Raw genomic sequence first — 15,689 nt, 5'->3', positions numbered from 1 at the left:
TGATCTAATGATCAATGCAGAGTTTAAGCCCACCCCTATGACATCAACATTATCTATTCACTTTGGGCCGATCTATGACATCAACATGATCTAATGATCAATGCAGAGTTTGGGCCCATCTATGACATCAACATGTTCTAAGGATCAATGCAGAGTTTGGGCCCACCCCTATGACATCAACATGATCTATTCACTTTGGGCCGATCTATGACATCAAAATGATCATCAATGCAGAGTTTGGGTCCATCCATGACATCAACACGATCTAATGATCAATGCAGAGTTTGGGCCCACCCACATGGCATCAACACGATTTATGGAGAGTTTGAGCCCACCCACATGACATCAATAGGATCTATGTAAAGTTTGGGCCGAGCCACATGACATCAACGCGATCTATGTATAGTTTGGGCCCATCAACATGATGCATGTAGGGTATGGGCCCACCCACATGGCATCACTATCTATAGAGTTTGGCCCCACCCATATGACATCAACATGATCTATGTAGAATTTTGGGCCTACCCATGTGACATCAACATGATATATGTAGAGTTTAGGCCCACCCGTATGACATAAACGAGATCTATGTAGAGTTTGGCCACATCAAGTTGATTGATTGGCTAGGTTGGTTTGGGTTTGCAGTTTGCAACTTTAGTATGAACCCAAATAGTTATCGGTAGGCTTCTAAGGTTAGCTAGTGTGGATTGCCTTTGATTTTACTTAGAATGAAAATGAAATATGAAGAAGAAAATGCTTATAAGAGCTGGAGATAAGAAAGTCCAACGTTGAACAAAGTGTGAGGTTGCTCATTTTTACCTCTGTGCTAGTTTTTACCTTTGTTCATAAGTAGCTGGCTCTGGGTAATTTCGTCCTTATCTGTAAATTGTATTCCTTTTTAATCTTATTTAATGTCTCTTTGAAAGCCATTAACTATGGAAAATGAAATTCGGCCCCTTCTTTTCAGCTTTTCCACCACTTCACTAGTTTCTTGTGTTTTTGGTTTCCCATACACTCTACTGAGTGTAGGTTGGACACATCTCTTGCTTACATTGGTCTTTGTCCGATTCTCTTCTTCTCTCTAAAATCATCCTAGTCCTAGTAAGTCAGCAGGTATGACATGAGCCACATATGCTATTGCTGAGGCTGTGTTTCTTGTATCTTATTTGCATAAAGTGTGTGTGAGGTTGTTACGAACCCAATCCGGCTCGTAACGTGATTAGTTTCGGTCAATGAGCAAAAAGAGAGTGAAAGATATCTTGGTTCAATGGGGCCTTGACATGGTGTTGAAGGGAAATGATAAGAAGCTGATAAGCTCAAACGACCAAAATATCTATATATCTATACGCTCGTTACATAAAATAGGATTTAAATTGAGACATTTGACACAAAAAATGCTAGGAAGATGAACATGTGCCAAGGATGAATGTTCTGAACAGCCGTCCCTACTATGTTATGTTTTCAATAGTCTTTTGTATAGTGTGACCTCATTGCAACCCAATGAGATATGACTACTGTGAAGTGGTGGCTCCTACCTTAGGTTGATCAAAATGTCTGTTTGATATGCCTTTAAGACCCCAAAATCAAATCAATCATCCAATGGTAACATTTACTTATGTGTTTTTTTTTTGGTGTTGAATAAAGGCTACATATCTCCAACAATTCACATTCAACAGCTACAATTACACATTATTGGATGTTAGGATTGAATGATTTGTGTGATTTCTTTTTTGTAGGAGATCCGAAGCAAGACCCATTGGATTGATGGCTTAGATCGATCAAGGTTTTTTTTTTTTTTTTTTTTTAAGCAATAGATCGATCAAGGTTGGGATCCACTATGCAGTAGTGGGTGCGCCTCACTATATTACAATTAGGTCACCCCCCCTACTCAAGCATTTTTCTTGAATAATACAATAATAACCATTTGCATGACCCCGTGAAGTGGAGGAGCCGCGGCACAAAGTTGCTTACCTTAGCTGGATCTTGCTAGTGCAACCTAAACGGTTGGTAGGAGGCTGATGTGCGATGTACTGACGTATGGTGTTGTCATTCGTGCATCTGTCCCCTATGGAAGAGCAAGTGATCTGATCACTTGGTCCCTGATGGCCAGTGGGGGATTGGGTATAGTAGCTCACATTTGTTTGCTGTGCACATTCTCATTGGATTGGAAATGGGTTAACTACATGAAGTATGGTTCCAAAAGTGACTTCGGTTCGCCAATTCAGGCTCAACTCCTCACTCTATGTGACAATATCAGGGAGACAAGGGGATGCGTTGAGGCAGTGAACAACAACAACAACACGGCTACATTTTAGCTTTTCCCTACATGAGATGAGCCCAGTGCATTGGACCGATGGATAAGAGAACTGAGCTAGCTCAAAAGCACTCGGGCGCTCTTTGTATGATGTAGACTCCATCAAATACATATTGGTTTCTTTCTTATGGATCGAATATATAGGTATCTTAATCATCAATAGATAAAAATAGGAGATTTCCCCTTATTATTGATAGGTTCCATCTCTATCCATTCTTACTCCTTCGATCCATCAAGTCAGATCAAGACATCTATCAATCAATTAGATCATGGCATGTTATGTTTTCCCAGGGTGATGCATGTTCTGGCCTTGTGTGTCCATAAATTAACAAACATTCACCTATTTTGCTAAGGGAAGTGATATATCCACCCCCATGGTTCCTTGGGAGTGCATTACAGTGTCACACCCAAGTCATCTGGGCCCAGACCCACGTGAAACACGAACGCGCATGCGCATATTGGCCTCGTTCTCAGTATCTTATGCACAGACAAGGGAATATAGAGCAGCAAGAAAGAACCCCAAAAACTGAAACCCAAAGAGTGAATCACGAATCAAAAATCTTCTCTTTTCTCTTTTGATCTTGGAATTACTACCAGGAAGAAAATGGGTATTCCATCAGAAATGAGAGATGCTTGGGTTAACACAAGAAAATCCTTTTTGATTGCTTCTCCTGATGAACAGAGAGCCCTAAATGCAAAAAACTGCACCCAAGGTAACAAAAAAAAGAAGACCCACTTCATTTTGACTATTCAATGTCATAATTTTAACCTTTAATTTGAATTTTGCTTTCATGAAGGGTCCTTTTTTTTTTTATTTTTAAAATCATATTACTTTTCCCCTATTTTGTTATACTTTGTTTTCTCTTTGATTTGCAGAGGGTGTTCGTGCAGGCGTTAAGGCGGCCTCCATTGCTGCTGTTGTTAGCGCGGTGCCCACGGTATCTATCTTGGTTTATTAAATTTGATTGTTGTGCCCTTGTTTTTTTAATTTAAAATCAGTTGAGTCAATGTAAAAACTACATTGAATTCACACAATTAGTGTTTCTCTTGATGTTTGGGCATATCCAACTTAGGCCTCTGGATGCTCCAGTGAGAAGAAGCGACTCGTGCCTAACCCCAGCTTACCTATTAAAAAAAAGAAAAAAAACAAAAGAAAAAAAACAAGTGACTCGTGCTAAGTCGACCGAAAACAACTTGGGTAGAAACAGTGAGGAAAGACTTGAGGGCTAGGAACATAACAGAGAACATGACCTTGGATAGGATAGAATGGAAGAAAATGATCCATGTAGATGAAACCAACTGGTGTCAGGATTAGACTTAGTCAATTTGAGCCGGGTAGATTCTTTCACCTTCTTCGTGAAATTTTTCTAAAGGATTCATTAGCCGACCCCAACTAGTTTGGGACAAAGGCTTAGTTGAGTTGAGTTGAGTTGAGGGTCGGTTCGGGTCAGTGAGAAGAAGTGACTCGCGCCAAATTGATGGAGTAAAAAGACGTAGGGGCAGACCGAAAACAACTCGGGTAGAAACATTGAGGAAAGACTTGAGTGCTTGGAACATAACAGAGAACATGACCCCGGATAGGATAGAATGGAAGAAAATGATCCATGTAGACGAACCCAACTAGTGTCAGGATTAGACTTAAGTCAATTTGAGCCGGGTAGATCCTTTCACCTTCTTCGTGAAAACCTTCAAAACAGAAATTCCAAATATGAACAAAAAGAGGACAAACAAAATATCATCTTAGATTTCTCAATCTGTGGTTAGCCTCTTCCTCTGTTGTTAATGTAGATTCAGAACAACAAACTAAAGGTCTGCCTTCACAATCACAAATTGTTGTTTGTGGACACTGATTCTATGAGTAATTTGAGTATTCAATCACAATCTCTTTTGTTTGTTTAAGATTATGGCATCTGATTGTGAGTGCTAAACGATTATTGGATTGAAATTTAAACGTAGTTTTTAGTTCAATAATTGGTTTGGCACTCACAATCAGTTTCCATAATCTTAAACAAACAGGGCTTTAGACTCAGAGATTCAAGATGGTTTATTCAGCCCACAGGTTTTTTGTTTGGGCTCTCTGTTGTGTACATCCCAACCAGATTAGTCTTTTTTGTTTGGGCTCTTTTTTTGGGTTCTCTGTTGTGTACATCCCAACCAGATTGGTCTTTTCTCCTGTTCATCCTACCGCCCACACCTAGGAACTGACTTGCCAGTTTCTACAAGGGCCAAACTTGGTCCATGTTCATCCGTCTCAGGTTCATTGAACCTTGGAGTTTTGTTAGAGTGGCAGCGGCTCTGTCTGCAAACTGCCACAAGCCAAAAGAAAAGAATTCAGGGCAACCACATTGCATGCGGCCATTGCAAGTGTACAAAGCATGAAATGCACGTCCACCCCATCCTTGCACCCAAATCCTTGCACATGTGTATGTAGTCACTAGCGAGCACGTTTAAAAGGGATCTCATTGGCTTAGAGGGAGGCCCCACAATCATTCGTTAAAACAACTTTATAAGAGGCTCAAGGGAGATGGAATTTGCAAGATTGGTTGTGCAAATCTCGCGCTCGTCCTTCTTCCCATCTCTTTTCTTCCTCTTCCTCCCTTCTCTCTTCTACTTTCTCCAATCCATACTCTCCTTCTCTACTTCCTCTTTATTTCTGCATCTTTCTTGTTTCTTATCTCTCTATGTCTCTCTTCCCACGGCTTTCTTTTTCTTCCCCCGGCGCATGTTCTTGTCCGTTATCGCAACAGCCCAAGGAACCCCTACTTTCATTCCATCGCCCCCACTCCTGCCCCCACAACCCTTTTATATCCTCCTATCCTTTTCCTATCAAACCAGCCAAGGATGCTCACTTTTTGTTAGTCTGCAACAAACTTAAAAAACCAATCTGAAGAAAGCATTGACAGTGATATTTCTCATCAAAGAAGCAGGATATATATATATATATATATATATATATATATATATGAGGAAAGTGTTTCTAAGCACATGCTCAAAAACACATGTGGCCCACATTTTTTGGGGGATCCAAAGCATTCATTTGGAAGGCCCTTCCATGGATAGGGTGTGTACCAAAAATCAGCCCTATAGGATCATCCTAACCCTGCCATTTGTGGAGGGGAAAATGGGCAGAAACATGGACACACAGTGTTCGTCCATTTTCTACTCCAACTTTGATTGGGTTAGGATGATCCTATAGGGCTAATTTTTGGTACACACCCTATCCATGGAAGGGCCTTCCAAATGAATGCTTTGGATCCCCCAAAAAATGTGAGCCACATGTGTTTTTGAGCATGTGCTTAGAAACACGTCTCTCTCTCTCTCTCTCTCTCTCTCTCTCTCTCTCTCTCTCTCTCTCTATATATATATATATATATATATATATATATATATATATATATATATTCATGTATATGGCTGCAATAAACCAAAGGGTCTGAATACAAACTAATAATAAGAGAGAAATATTCCTAAGGCCCAAAACAACCACCTATATAGGAAATAAGGGTCTCAAGTGTATTGGTAGGAATTTAAAGCGTTGGGGTAGGTGTTCGAGCTTTATCTGATCCTCAAGCGGTTGGGTCCTAACGTTTATCTATTGAATCTCCCTAAGGATGTCTTTATTTCTTCTGTCTTCAACATTGCCGATCTATACATGTACTATGGGGACCTATCATAGTCAATATGGTAGTAGGAAGGATCTCACCTGAGTGGAGCAGCCCATCAACCTAGAATCTCATTCGAAATGGTATGATGACCTTGGACCATTTGTTGTAATCATAGGTTTATCTGCTAGGGTGTTCAAAATTGTATGATGACCTCAGACCAGTTGTGTGCTTGAGCCAAGATAGCTTCATTTTCTTGAGTGGTTGTACTTGTACAATTCTAGAAGCTTCTGAATTAAATGTTGTAGGAACTTGAGGACTTATTCCACAAGGATATATGCACAATAAATTGCGTAGAAAAAATTTATTTTCATTTCCATTGTTGTAAATTGTTTCCATTAATTTTTTTTTATATGAGGCCTTGGTTTGGATCATTCCAAATTAACAGTAGCCATGAGGCAACTATCTCAAAATATCACGATGATTCATTTACTGTTAAAATGAACGAGGCTCATAGGTGAACTGCATATCCCAGTTCTTGAAAGTAGTTGTAGTCTCCGGACGTGCAAAAGATGTGGCTTCAAGATCTCCCGGGTTCAAACATGCCCAATCTCAACTGAGTCACTGAAGATTTGCACTACCTTGAAGTGACACAAGTATCATGTCTTTCCATGAACACCTTCAAAATAGAAGTTCAAAATGGAGCAAAAAAAGGACAAATTAAATCTCGCCTGAGAAGATTTAAACCTACAACTCAACTCAACTCAACCAAGCCTTTGTCCCAAACTAGTTGGGGTCGGTAAAAGATTTAAACCTACCTACAAAATCACAAATTGTTATTTGTGGACATGGGCTTCTGCCACTAAGGTGAGTTTTCTTTTATGATCTGTGTCCCTCACTGCCGGGTTAATCATTGACTTGCTTGAGTCGACTCAGTTTTACCTTGCCCAAGTCTTTATCCGAGTTCAAGTTTTGCCCTACCAAGTTAATCAAAAACTCCTTCGTCTCGCCTGAGTTAATGAGAAGTTGACTATGCCAAACGTTGACTTGCCTTAGTGGACTCTTTTTACCTTGGCCGAGTTCTCAGCTGAGTATGAATTTTAAACAATGATTTTACCATGAAGAAGACAAGTTATAAGCTTTAGATTTAGAGATTCAGGGTTGTTGTTCCAATAGCACTGACTTCTTAATAATCTTGTTGACTGTGCATGTTAGTCTGCCACCATATATCTCAGGTTGATCTTGTCAATTGGGTCTGTTAGGACTCTTGATTGTGCACAGCTAACTGGATTGTTCCATTTCCCTCCTAGTCACCCTCCTTTATGTGTTCTCTTCTGCTGTTCTGGTCGTCCAACTCCCTGTACTAACACCAAGGTCATCTGTATGTGGGCACAACCCACGAAGGGGCAGCTCCTCCATCTATGAACAAACTTAACCCAAGGGCCAAATCTGGTCCATGTTCATCCATCTCTAGTCCATTAAACCTTATTATTGGGTTAATCTGGTGGCTGCCTTGTCCATAAACCATCACAAACTGAATGAAAAGAATTAGTACGGGTCTGCTCGTGGCGATGTGAATATGAAAAAAGCTCTCCGAGAACCTTGTGCTTAGTCCCTCGCACACATTGAAGCAGTTCAAAACACCTTGCCACAGTGTGCCACATGAGTGTAATCACAACCAGGAGAAGACAGGTGAGAGTGTTTATGAACATATCCCATCCTTGTTCCAAATCATGTCAGATTAATAATGAAGTATACTTCAAACACCAAAAGGAAAAATAGGCAAAGATTGAAATTTAAAAATTTCTTTTATAAAAACATAAAAGTTTATATCGTAGATAAAGCCTCTTGAATTTAAATCACACTTAAATACTTAATCAAAGAAGATAAATTTGCATATCAATTGACTCTTATTACTGTTTACAGATAATTATGTTTTATTAAGATGATATGTGAATAAACTATCACCATAGTTCAGTATATAAATGATCTCTACCATGTTCTCTCTGCACATGCCCATTGAACCAGATTGTCTAATTGACGGGCCACGTCTTGAATGGGATGTATCTTCAATACCATTCAAGTTTCAACTGATCCAAATCATCCATTTTATTGTACACGACTGCCCATATGTTTTGCTAACTTTCCCAAAACAGAGGTAGTTCATGGGTTGGTGCATCGAATTGAAGGCGACTTTTTAAGCTTTAGACCATCCAACACATGGACAATCTATTGAATGTCAGGATTAGTGAGGATCAAGGTTATGTGCATTGATTGGACGGTCAAGATGGTTTATGCATTTAGTTTTGGTGGTAGTTCAGTCATATAAAATGAATGGATCAAACATCTTATTCCAGACATGTCTATAATAATCAACCTTCCTTTTTAGGCTTTTGACTTCTTTTTCCAAAATATAAATAGGTTAGGGGTTCAATCTTCATACGGCAGGATCTCCTATTTTCTGATTTTTTTCCTTTTTCCTTTTGTTTTATCTTTCAGTTGGTCGGCGTTCGTGTTATTCCATGGGCAAAGGCTAACCTTAATTATACTGCACAGGCGCTCATCATATCAGGAGGTACTGTTAAATTTCAAATCAGGATAATTGAATTTTCTATCCCATTTACTCTATTCCATGTTTTAAACATCAGGTTGTACATTGTTTGCTTTAATTTTAATTTTTTTTTTAAATTCACCCAACATCTAGACTTTCTGCTAATGTGAAGAACCATGAAACATTCTCATTGTTCTTTGTAGACATGACGCTTGTTACATCTGGACACAGATATTATTGTTTTTTTAATATTACAGATATTATTGTTGTAATCATTAAAAATCCCTGAATTATAACAAGCGAAGGCTTCTTATGGACTATAGCCCACTTGGCACCTGGTCATGGGACATAACACAAAAGCAAAGATACATACATAACATCATGAGTCGAAAACTTAATCCATGCTTCCACATGTTGGAGTCTTTATAGTTATGAAAGAAACTCAGTGGGTTGTAGTTTTGTAATGATTCTTATAGGTGGAGCAGCACGCCTATGGATCACTGTCAACTATATTTTGATGGTTCTAGTTTTGAAAAATTCAAGAAGCTTTGGATCATTCTGTGTCTAGAGGGTGCTGGGGTACCTTTGAGCAAAGAATCAAACTTTAGTTTCAGTTCAGATATTGGTATCCACGACACGACAGTGGAAGTACTTCATGGAATTTTATGGAAGTCAATGGAAATCTTGTAAAAATCATGGAAGTTTTTATAAGTCCATGGAAATGTTGGAAATTTAAGATGAAACGTTAGGAAATGTTAGAATAGGCACATATGTACCCCTAACATGATTACATAATAAAGACAACTATTCCTAAGGGTTTAACAAGATCAAACACCTAGTGACATGTACTGTCGTGCGTGTTTGGAACAATAAGGTTCATTCTAAGCATGGATATTTCACTTTTTTTTTGAAAGCTGATGATCATGCCATTTCTTTTACTTTTCAACTTACCCATCTTTAATAGAATATTTCCTGGATATATACATTTTTTTGGTTATGTGGGCGCATAGAAAGGATTGAACCTTGGATTCATGCCGGTCAAAACCAACACGTCTCGGTGAAAGTTTAAAACCATGCCTTTTGGGATTATTTAGGTTGATGTCAGATTGGTTTTATCAGGTCAAATTAGAGTTAAGGAAGCTCTAAGGTAAGGTTTGAGGTACCTCGTCTGCAACTTTCAAGGACCATTTGCCATAGAAGGAGATTCATTCTTAAGAATTGTATTTTGGGAACTAATGGCTTTCCTCATAGACATGCTAAACAAATTGAGGAGAACATTGATGTGGCCTGCGAATGCATGTTTCATTTTCCATGTTCACTGTGTGGCAAACTTGGAAGCTGACTCATTAATTGAGGGAGCTGGAGGGTGGGAGCTAGTTGTGGATGATGATCAGTTTTTCATGTTGTCACCATTGCTGTTCTTTTCTTGACCACCCCAGTCTATATTTTATACTATTATTCTTTCGTTAATAAAATGCTTAGGCCCTGTTTGTTTTGGATTTTGAGAACCAATTGAGTCCAAAACTGATTATTGGACTCGTAATTAAACGTAAATTGGAGTACACTAATCAGTTTTTTTTGACTCACCATCAGTTCTCATAATACAAAACAAGCCATAGTATTTATGTTTGAAAGAAAAAGGGAAATGGAAAAGAAGTTTTATTTTATGCAAGCTTTTTTCTAGTGAATCAGCGTGGGAGTTATTTTTTGGGGGCGAATTCTTTGGAAGATTCCTTCCAATGCCGATTGAAGATTGTGGAGGGCCGTTAGATTTAATACTGGTTCCATTTGGTGGGGATTAAATTTATTTGTGCACGTTGTATCCTACCAATGATAGAGTTGACCACATATAAAAGAACTGCATTTGCTAGTGCGGCCTCTAGCTGTAGCTTGAGTACAACCGCGTAAATCTTCTACTTCAATATTAAATGCCGTCATTCTATTTGATTGTGGCATTTATATATGTTTTCAGTCTCGAGTGTTACATGGTTTTGCCAACTCCATAGGTGTGATGAATATTCCTCCAAGTTATATATCTTCTTGTTTCTTGATTGGTATTCTTCATTTATTCTTTATTTTATCGTATCCTTGGAGAGATCTTTTCTTTTAGGCTCTAATTCTTAACCTGATTTACGAAAATAGAACCATATATTGGTTATGTGCTTTGAAGTGGGAGGTGCAAGTAAGCAATAGATTCTAAACCACATGATTGGTGGAGAAATCGTATGCACAAGTCCTAAATTTTCACTAGTTTTCCCTTGTTTCTAACACGAGGTTGCTTGTCAGCTTGCTTTTTTTCAAAAGAATATAGTGTAAATAAATTTGGATGACAAGTTTTACACTTGACAACGTCACCTCCAGGTGCAAGCAATAACATAGTGTTTTTACATTTAGGAAGTTTTTCCTGATTAAGTTGCTTCTTATTTGAAGTGAAACAAAAGTCTAGAAGTTTTTCCTGATTGAGTTGCTTTCTTATTTGACGTGTTGAGTGAAAACAAAAGTATTGTTATTAGATTTTGGTAAGTGGAGTTTGGTATTCTTTCTATTGATGTTAATACTTTAGAGATTTTCTGTGTAAAAAATGGAAGAGAAACGTGAATGGGGTTTCAAATTAAGGTCTTCGAAAATTCCTTTCTTGGGGTTTTCATTTATTTGGGAAAGGAGGAAGCCATCTATCTTTGAGTCTATTGTTTCCATCTTTTTTCTTTTCTTAGGTCTCGAGTGCCACATGGTTTTGCCAAATTCATATGATGAGTTGAATATTCCTAGAACGCTTCTTCTCAGCTTGCATATTTTCGAAGAATATTGTGAAGTAAATTTGGATGACCTGTTTCACACACTTGACAACCCCACCTCCTGGTGCAAGCATTGGCGTGGTGTTTCTAGTCATTTAGTAAGTTTTTCTTGGTTATGTTGCTTCTTATTTTAGGTATTGAGTGAAAAAAGTCTAGTTAGTAGGTTATGGTAAATTGACTTTGCTATTCTTTAGGAAGATAAATGTTTTAGAGATTTTGCGTTTCAAAAAGGGTAAAGAAATGTGATGGCGACCATCCTCCACAATTCAGAAAAGAGGCTAAACATGATGATACCATTTTTTTAGTCATTGGGTTTTAAATTTTTAATGAGTCACTTCGAGTAATTAGTGGTGTTTTAGTGTATTCATGTCCATATAGTCAAGTCACTTATGTGAATTTTGTAATAAAGATAGGGCCCATCAAATTCCATGACATGTTTAAGTGGGGAGGCCTTATTTTTTGAGAGGTTTGAGTTAGGGTTCTTTTTTTTTGTGGGTTTTGAGGGGAACTCTCTACACTTTAGGGTTCTTAGTCAAGAAGGCCCACATCTGTCTTAAGTCCATGGTTCAGAAGAGTCTAGAATCAAGTGAGGAGGTCTGTGTGTGTGTGTGTGTTTGGGGCGGGAGGGGGGGGGGGGGGGGGGGGGGGGTAGGGACCTCGTTTTTGCCAATGTGATGTCCTTGGTATTCGTCATTCCATCTCTTCTATCTAAAGTATTTCTCAAGCTTTCTCATCTTATCTTCTCATCTTATCTTCTCATTATAAACTCGAATCGTTATCTGTTTCTTTTTTCAATTTTAAGAATTTAAAGTTCCCATGAGACATTGGTTTTGAATTCGATTGCAATAAATTGTATAATGATCAAACTTTATCGTAAATCCAACGACCAATCGACCATATTCTTCTTTCATCTTTATTACTCTGCTTTTTATGATCTCAAGATTCAAAAGTTCCATTGGGATTTTAAGATTTAAAAGTTCCAGTGAGATATTGTTATAGACTTAGAACATGCTAGATTCAAATGATTAGACCTGATCTTGAATTCCACAGCCATATTTGAATCTCAACCATCTTATTTATTGCTCAGCTTGATTTTAAATCCAACAAACGGATTTGAGTGCTTTTAACTTGGACTCTAGTGATCAATCTTGATCTTAAATCCAATGGGTACATCTGATCATAAAATTGAAATATACAGCCAACCCTAGATTGATTGAATTTTATTAGAATTTTATATAGCCGAATATTCGAGGTATACTGAATGAGAGGTATAGTCACATCCCTCAGATCACAGTGCTGGTGTACAGCCTCCTTACTAGATTTGAATCATGACATAAAACTTTTTAAACTTAGAAAAACCTCGTGTTTAGACTTTATAAGATAGATTCAAGTGTCACAAGATTTATTGTCTATGAGGGTAACATGAGTATAAGAACCATCAACTAAGTGAACTCAAGTAGATGTGGAAGGTGGAAACACAACGTGAAACTTTGAGACTCATCGGTCTCATGATTCGCTGCCCTTGAGCCAATGATCAAACGAGAAGACGAGGGTGAGAAAGTGGCAGTAAAGGCAGATACAGCTGAAGTACCTGGAAGATCAACAGTTGTGGAAGAGGAAGGTTCAATTGGATTGATGGTGTGAGCCTGAGAGCAGCTTGTGACATGGATCATCTCTGGCATCTCAACCCTCAACGAACTAAGCGAGTCAAATGATGCCGTAGATTAACATAAGATGAATTTGTGGCAAATGTGTGAGCAGATGGATGAGAACAGATCATAGAAGAGCTACCATGCCCACGTGCAGTATGGTCACTACTACTACTATGGCCTCGATGAAGCCCTCCTTCACGACCAGTTAGAGAGAGAGAGAGAGAGAGAGAGAGAGAGAGAGAGAGAGAGAGAGAGAGAGAGAGAGAGAGAGAGAGAGAGAGAGAGACGGCACTATCTTGAGGAACAACTGGAGTGCTCCTCAGCAAAGAGAATAATATATAGTTTTGAGAGGAGGAAGATGATGAGTAAGAAATTAAGAATCCTAGTTTGTTCAAACTTTGGATGAAGTCCATCAAGAAACAAGTATGATGTCTCTCCTTATGTTTAGCAATTTTAGCAGCTTTTCAAAAATTAGATAGGTGCTCATAATGACTGAGCTCCTCCCATGTACTCTCCAATAAACTGAAATGCCCCCCATAGATCGATCCCCTTGCTTGCATGCTGCTATCACCTGTGTAAGTTGAATAGCCAACCAAGGACAATGGAATTATTAGCATCCCATTTTTAGACATTAGAAGAGCCCCTCTTGGATCGAGGAATAGTTCTAGTAAGAAGCTGCCAGAAAACCACTTGGCAAAGGTCGTGAAATAAGGGCTGTCATCAGTGAAGCATGAGACTGATGTCAGTGGTGAAATGGTGTAATAACCAAGGAAGTAGGATTCTTCCCTGGGACTGGGGAACCTTCGATTCCCGGGTTTTCGAATCCGAAACGGGAATCTTCTCAAATCCCCAAAATCTGGGAATCCGGATTCTGATTCGCCATAAACCCGATTCCCACTTTTGGGAATCGCGGTTTATGATTCCCCGGAAACCCGATTCCTACTTTTGGGAACCATGGTTTAATGTTATGTGAGACGCGATTTTACGGTGATTCCCCGGAGATTCCCTGGCGATGCCCAACTCCCCAGCGATTCCCCGATAATTCCCCGGCGACTCCCCGACGACTCTCTGACGACTTCACGATTCTCGCTTCCAACCATCCCGGGAGCCTTCGATTCCCGCCCTAGCAACCTTGGTAATAACGGTCAAGTAGAAAAGATCAAACAACCAAGGAACTTGGCTTTGATACCACGTTGCTTGAATCGAACAGTGATGATGCAATCGACGATGACGAGGATGGGAAGAGAGGAAAGAGAGAAGAGATAGAAAAATAAGAGAAAGAGAAATATGTGTCAAATGCTCAAGGATGCCAGAGACCTCTTTCTTCTAATATAAACATAGACAATATATTACACTGGCCATAATACCCTTAATGAGGTTGCAACTTGCAACAAATAAATAACACATATAACACTGATATACCTCCCCACTCTCTGTATACACCTAACAATACTATGAACCTTTTTAGTTTTTACTGGTCAAAATGCCAGTTAAAACACAGATTTGTGAGGGACAAAAGATTTTCCTTTCCATTCCTTCTTATTTATGCCTTTAAGTTAGTTTAAATTTCATCTTATTTGCTTGTCTTGCTCTGTTGCTCTTTCCTCTGTTTCTTTGTATTTGACCATGTCGGTCTATTTTTCAATGAAAGTTTTTTACCAATAAAAAAAACAGTTTAAATTTGTACAGTTATATGTAAAATCTGATTCCAATTTTGCAATTTTAGATACATTTACAACTTACAACTGAGTTTTTGTTTCCTATATTTGTGTACAGCTTCCATTGCTTCCTACTTCATTACTGCTGATAAAACCATCTTAGAATGTGCAAGGAGAAACAGTATCGACAATTTAAAGAAAACGGCTTGATGGGTTGGGTCCTTGGACACACATGGGTGCACGCATTCCGAACATATGGCTTGACTTATATGCGCGGCTTCCAATAAATGGTGCAACCCAACTGGTAGCTAGTTCTCTCTAAAGGCCTTGCGAATGTTTAAACTGTTACAAATGTTCAGGTTTTATCCCTCAGTTCTCTGTCTTGAATGTGTTTGAGTAGGGAATTAACTGTGTTTTGTATTACAACTTATGCATGGTTAGCCTGTTTTCTCTGAAAAGGACTTTTTGTTTTTTCTCAACAGTAATAAGTGATCCCTGTGTAAATCTCATGAAATTTTGCAACCTAATGAGTAACGAATGCCATTATTGAAATATAAGGGTATGTCGATTTGGGCTTTCACCTTGAATGGTTAGACTGGGATGCTCTCCTTGGAGTTTTGATGTCTATGGTGCCCGATCTTCTTTTTCCTCCTCTCACCTTCGACCTCTACCTTTTTCTCACAGGTGGTAGGTTAAGGATTTAGTTGTGAGGTCGATGCCTCCTGGCAGATGTTAGTTGGGACATCATCGACATGAGGGTCGTCATCTCGCTCTTTATCCGATAAAATATTTGAACGACTGTTATCTTTTACCATGTCTCTTTGGTCGATGGGTACAAGTACTAGGTCTTCTTCTTTGTATGCTTGTTGTCATGGAACATGGGTGTTCATCATTGTTCACGATCTCAGGTTGAAGACGAAACTGGCTCCGATACCACTTGATCCAAAAACTATGTTTGGATGTATGATCTGGTCTCTCTCTCTCTCCTTTCCTGATCTCTCTCTTTCTCCCCCTATCTCTTTTTCTTTCATTTTTCTGATCTTTCCCTGATCTCTCTTTCTATTTTTTTTTTTCTGCCCCCCCCCCTTTTCTATCTCTTTGGTTCCTCTTTCTCTTA

At 38.8% G+C, this 15,689-nt stretch overlaps 1 protein-coding gene across 1 annotated transcript; it reads left to right on the top strand.

The window, feature by feature from the left end:
- Positions 1-2,744: 2,744 nt before the first annotated feature.
- On the top strand, positions 2,745-15,152 carry LOC143851958 (early nodulin-93-like). Its single transcript, XM_077361475.1, has 4 exons — positions 2,745-3,027; positions 3,191-3,252; positions 8,416-8,491; positions 14,691-15,152. Exons 1-4 carry the CDS (start codon positions 2,919-2,921, stop codon positions 14,780-14,782), a joined length of 339 nt encoding a protein of 112 aa, XP_077217590.1. The 5' UTR covers positions 2,745-2,918; the 3' UTR covers positions 14,783-15,152.
- Positions 15,153-15,689: the final 537 nt, after the last annotated feature.

This window comes from Tasmannia lanceolata, unplaced genomic scaffold, assembly GCF_043159265.1.
Source record: "Tasmannia lanceolata isolate RefF3 unplaced genomic scaffold, GAP_Taslan_0.1 ptg000003l, whole genome shotgun sequence".
NCBI classification, from domain to species: Eukaryota; Viridiplantae; Streptophyta; class Magnoliopsida; order Canellales; family Winteraceae; genus Tasmannia; species Tasmannia lanceolata.
This window is presented reverse-complemented; position numbering and strand designations above follow the sequence as displayed.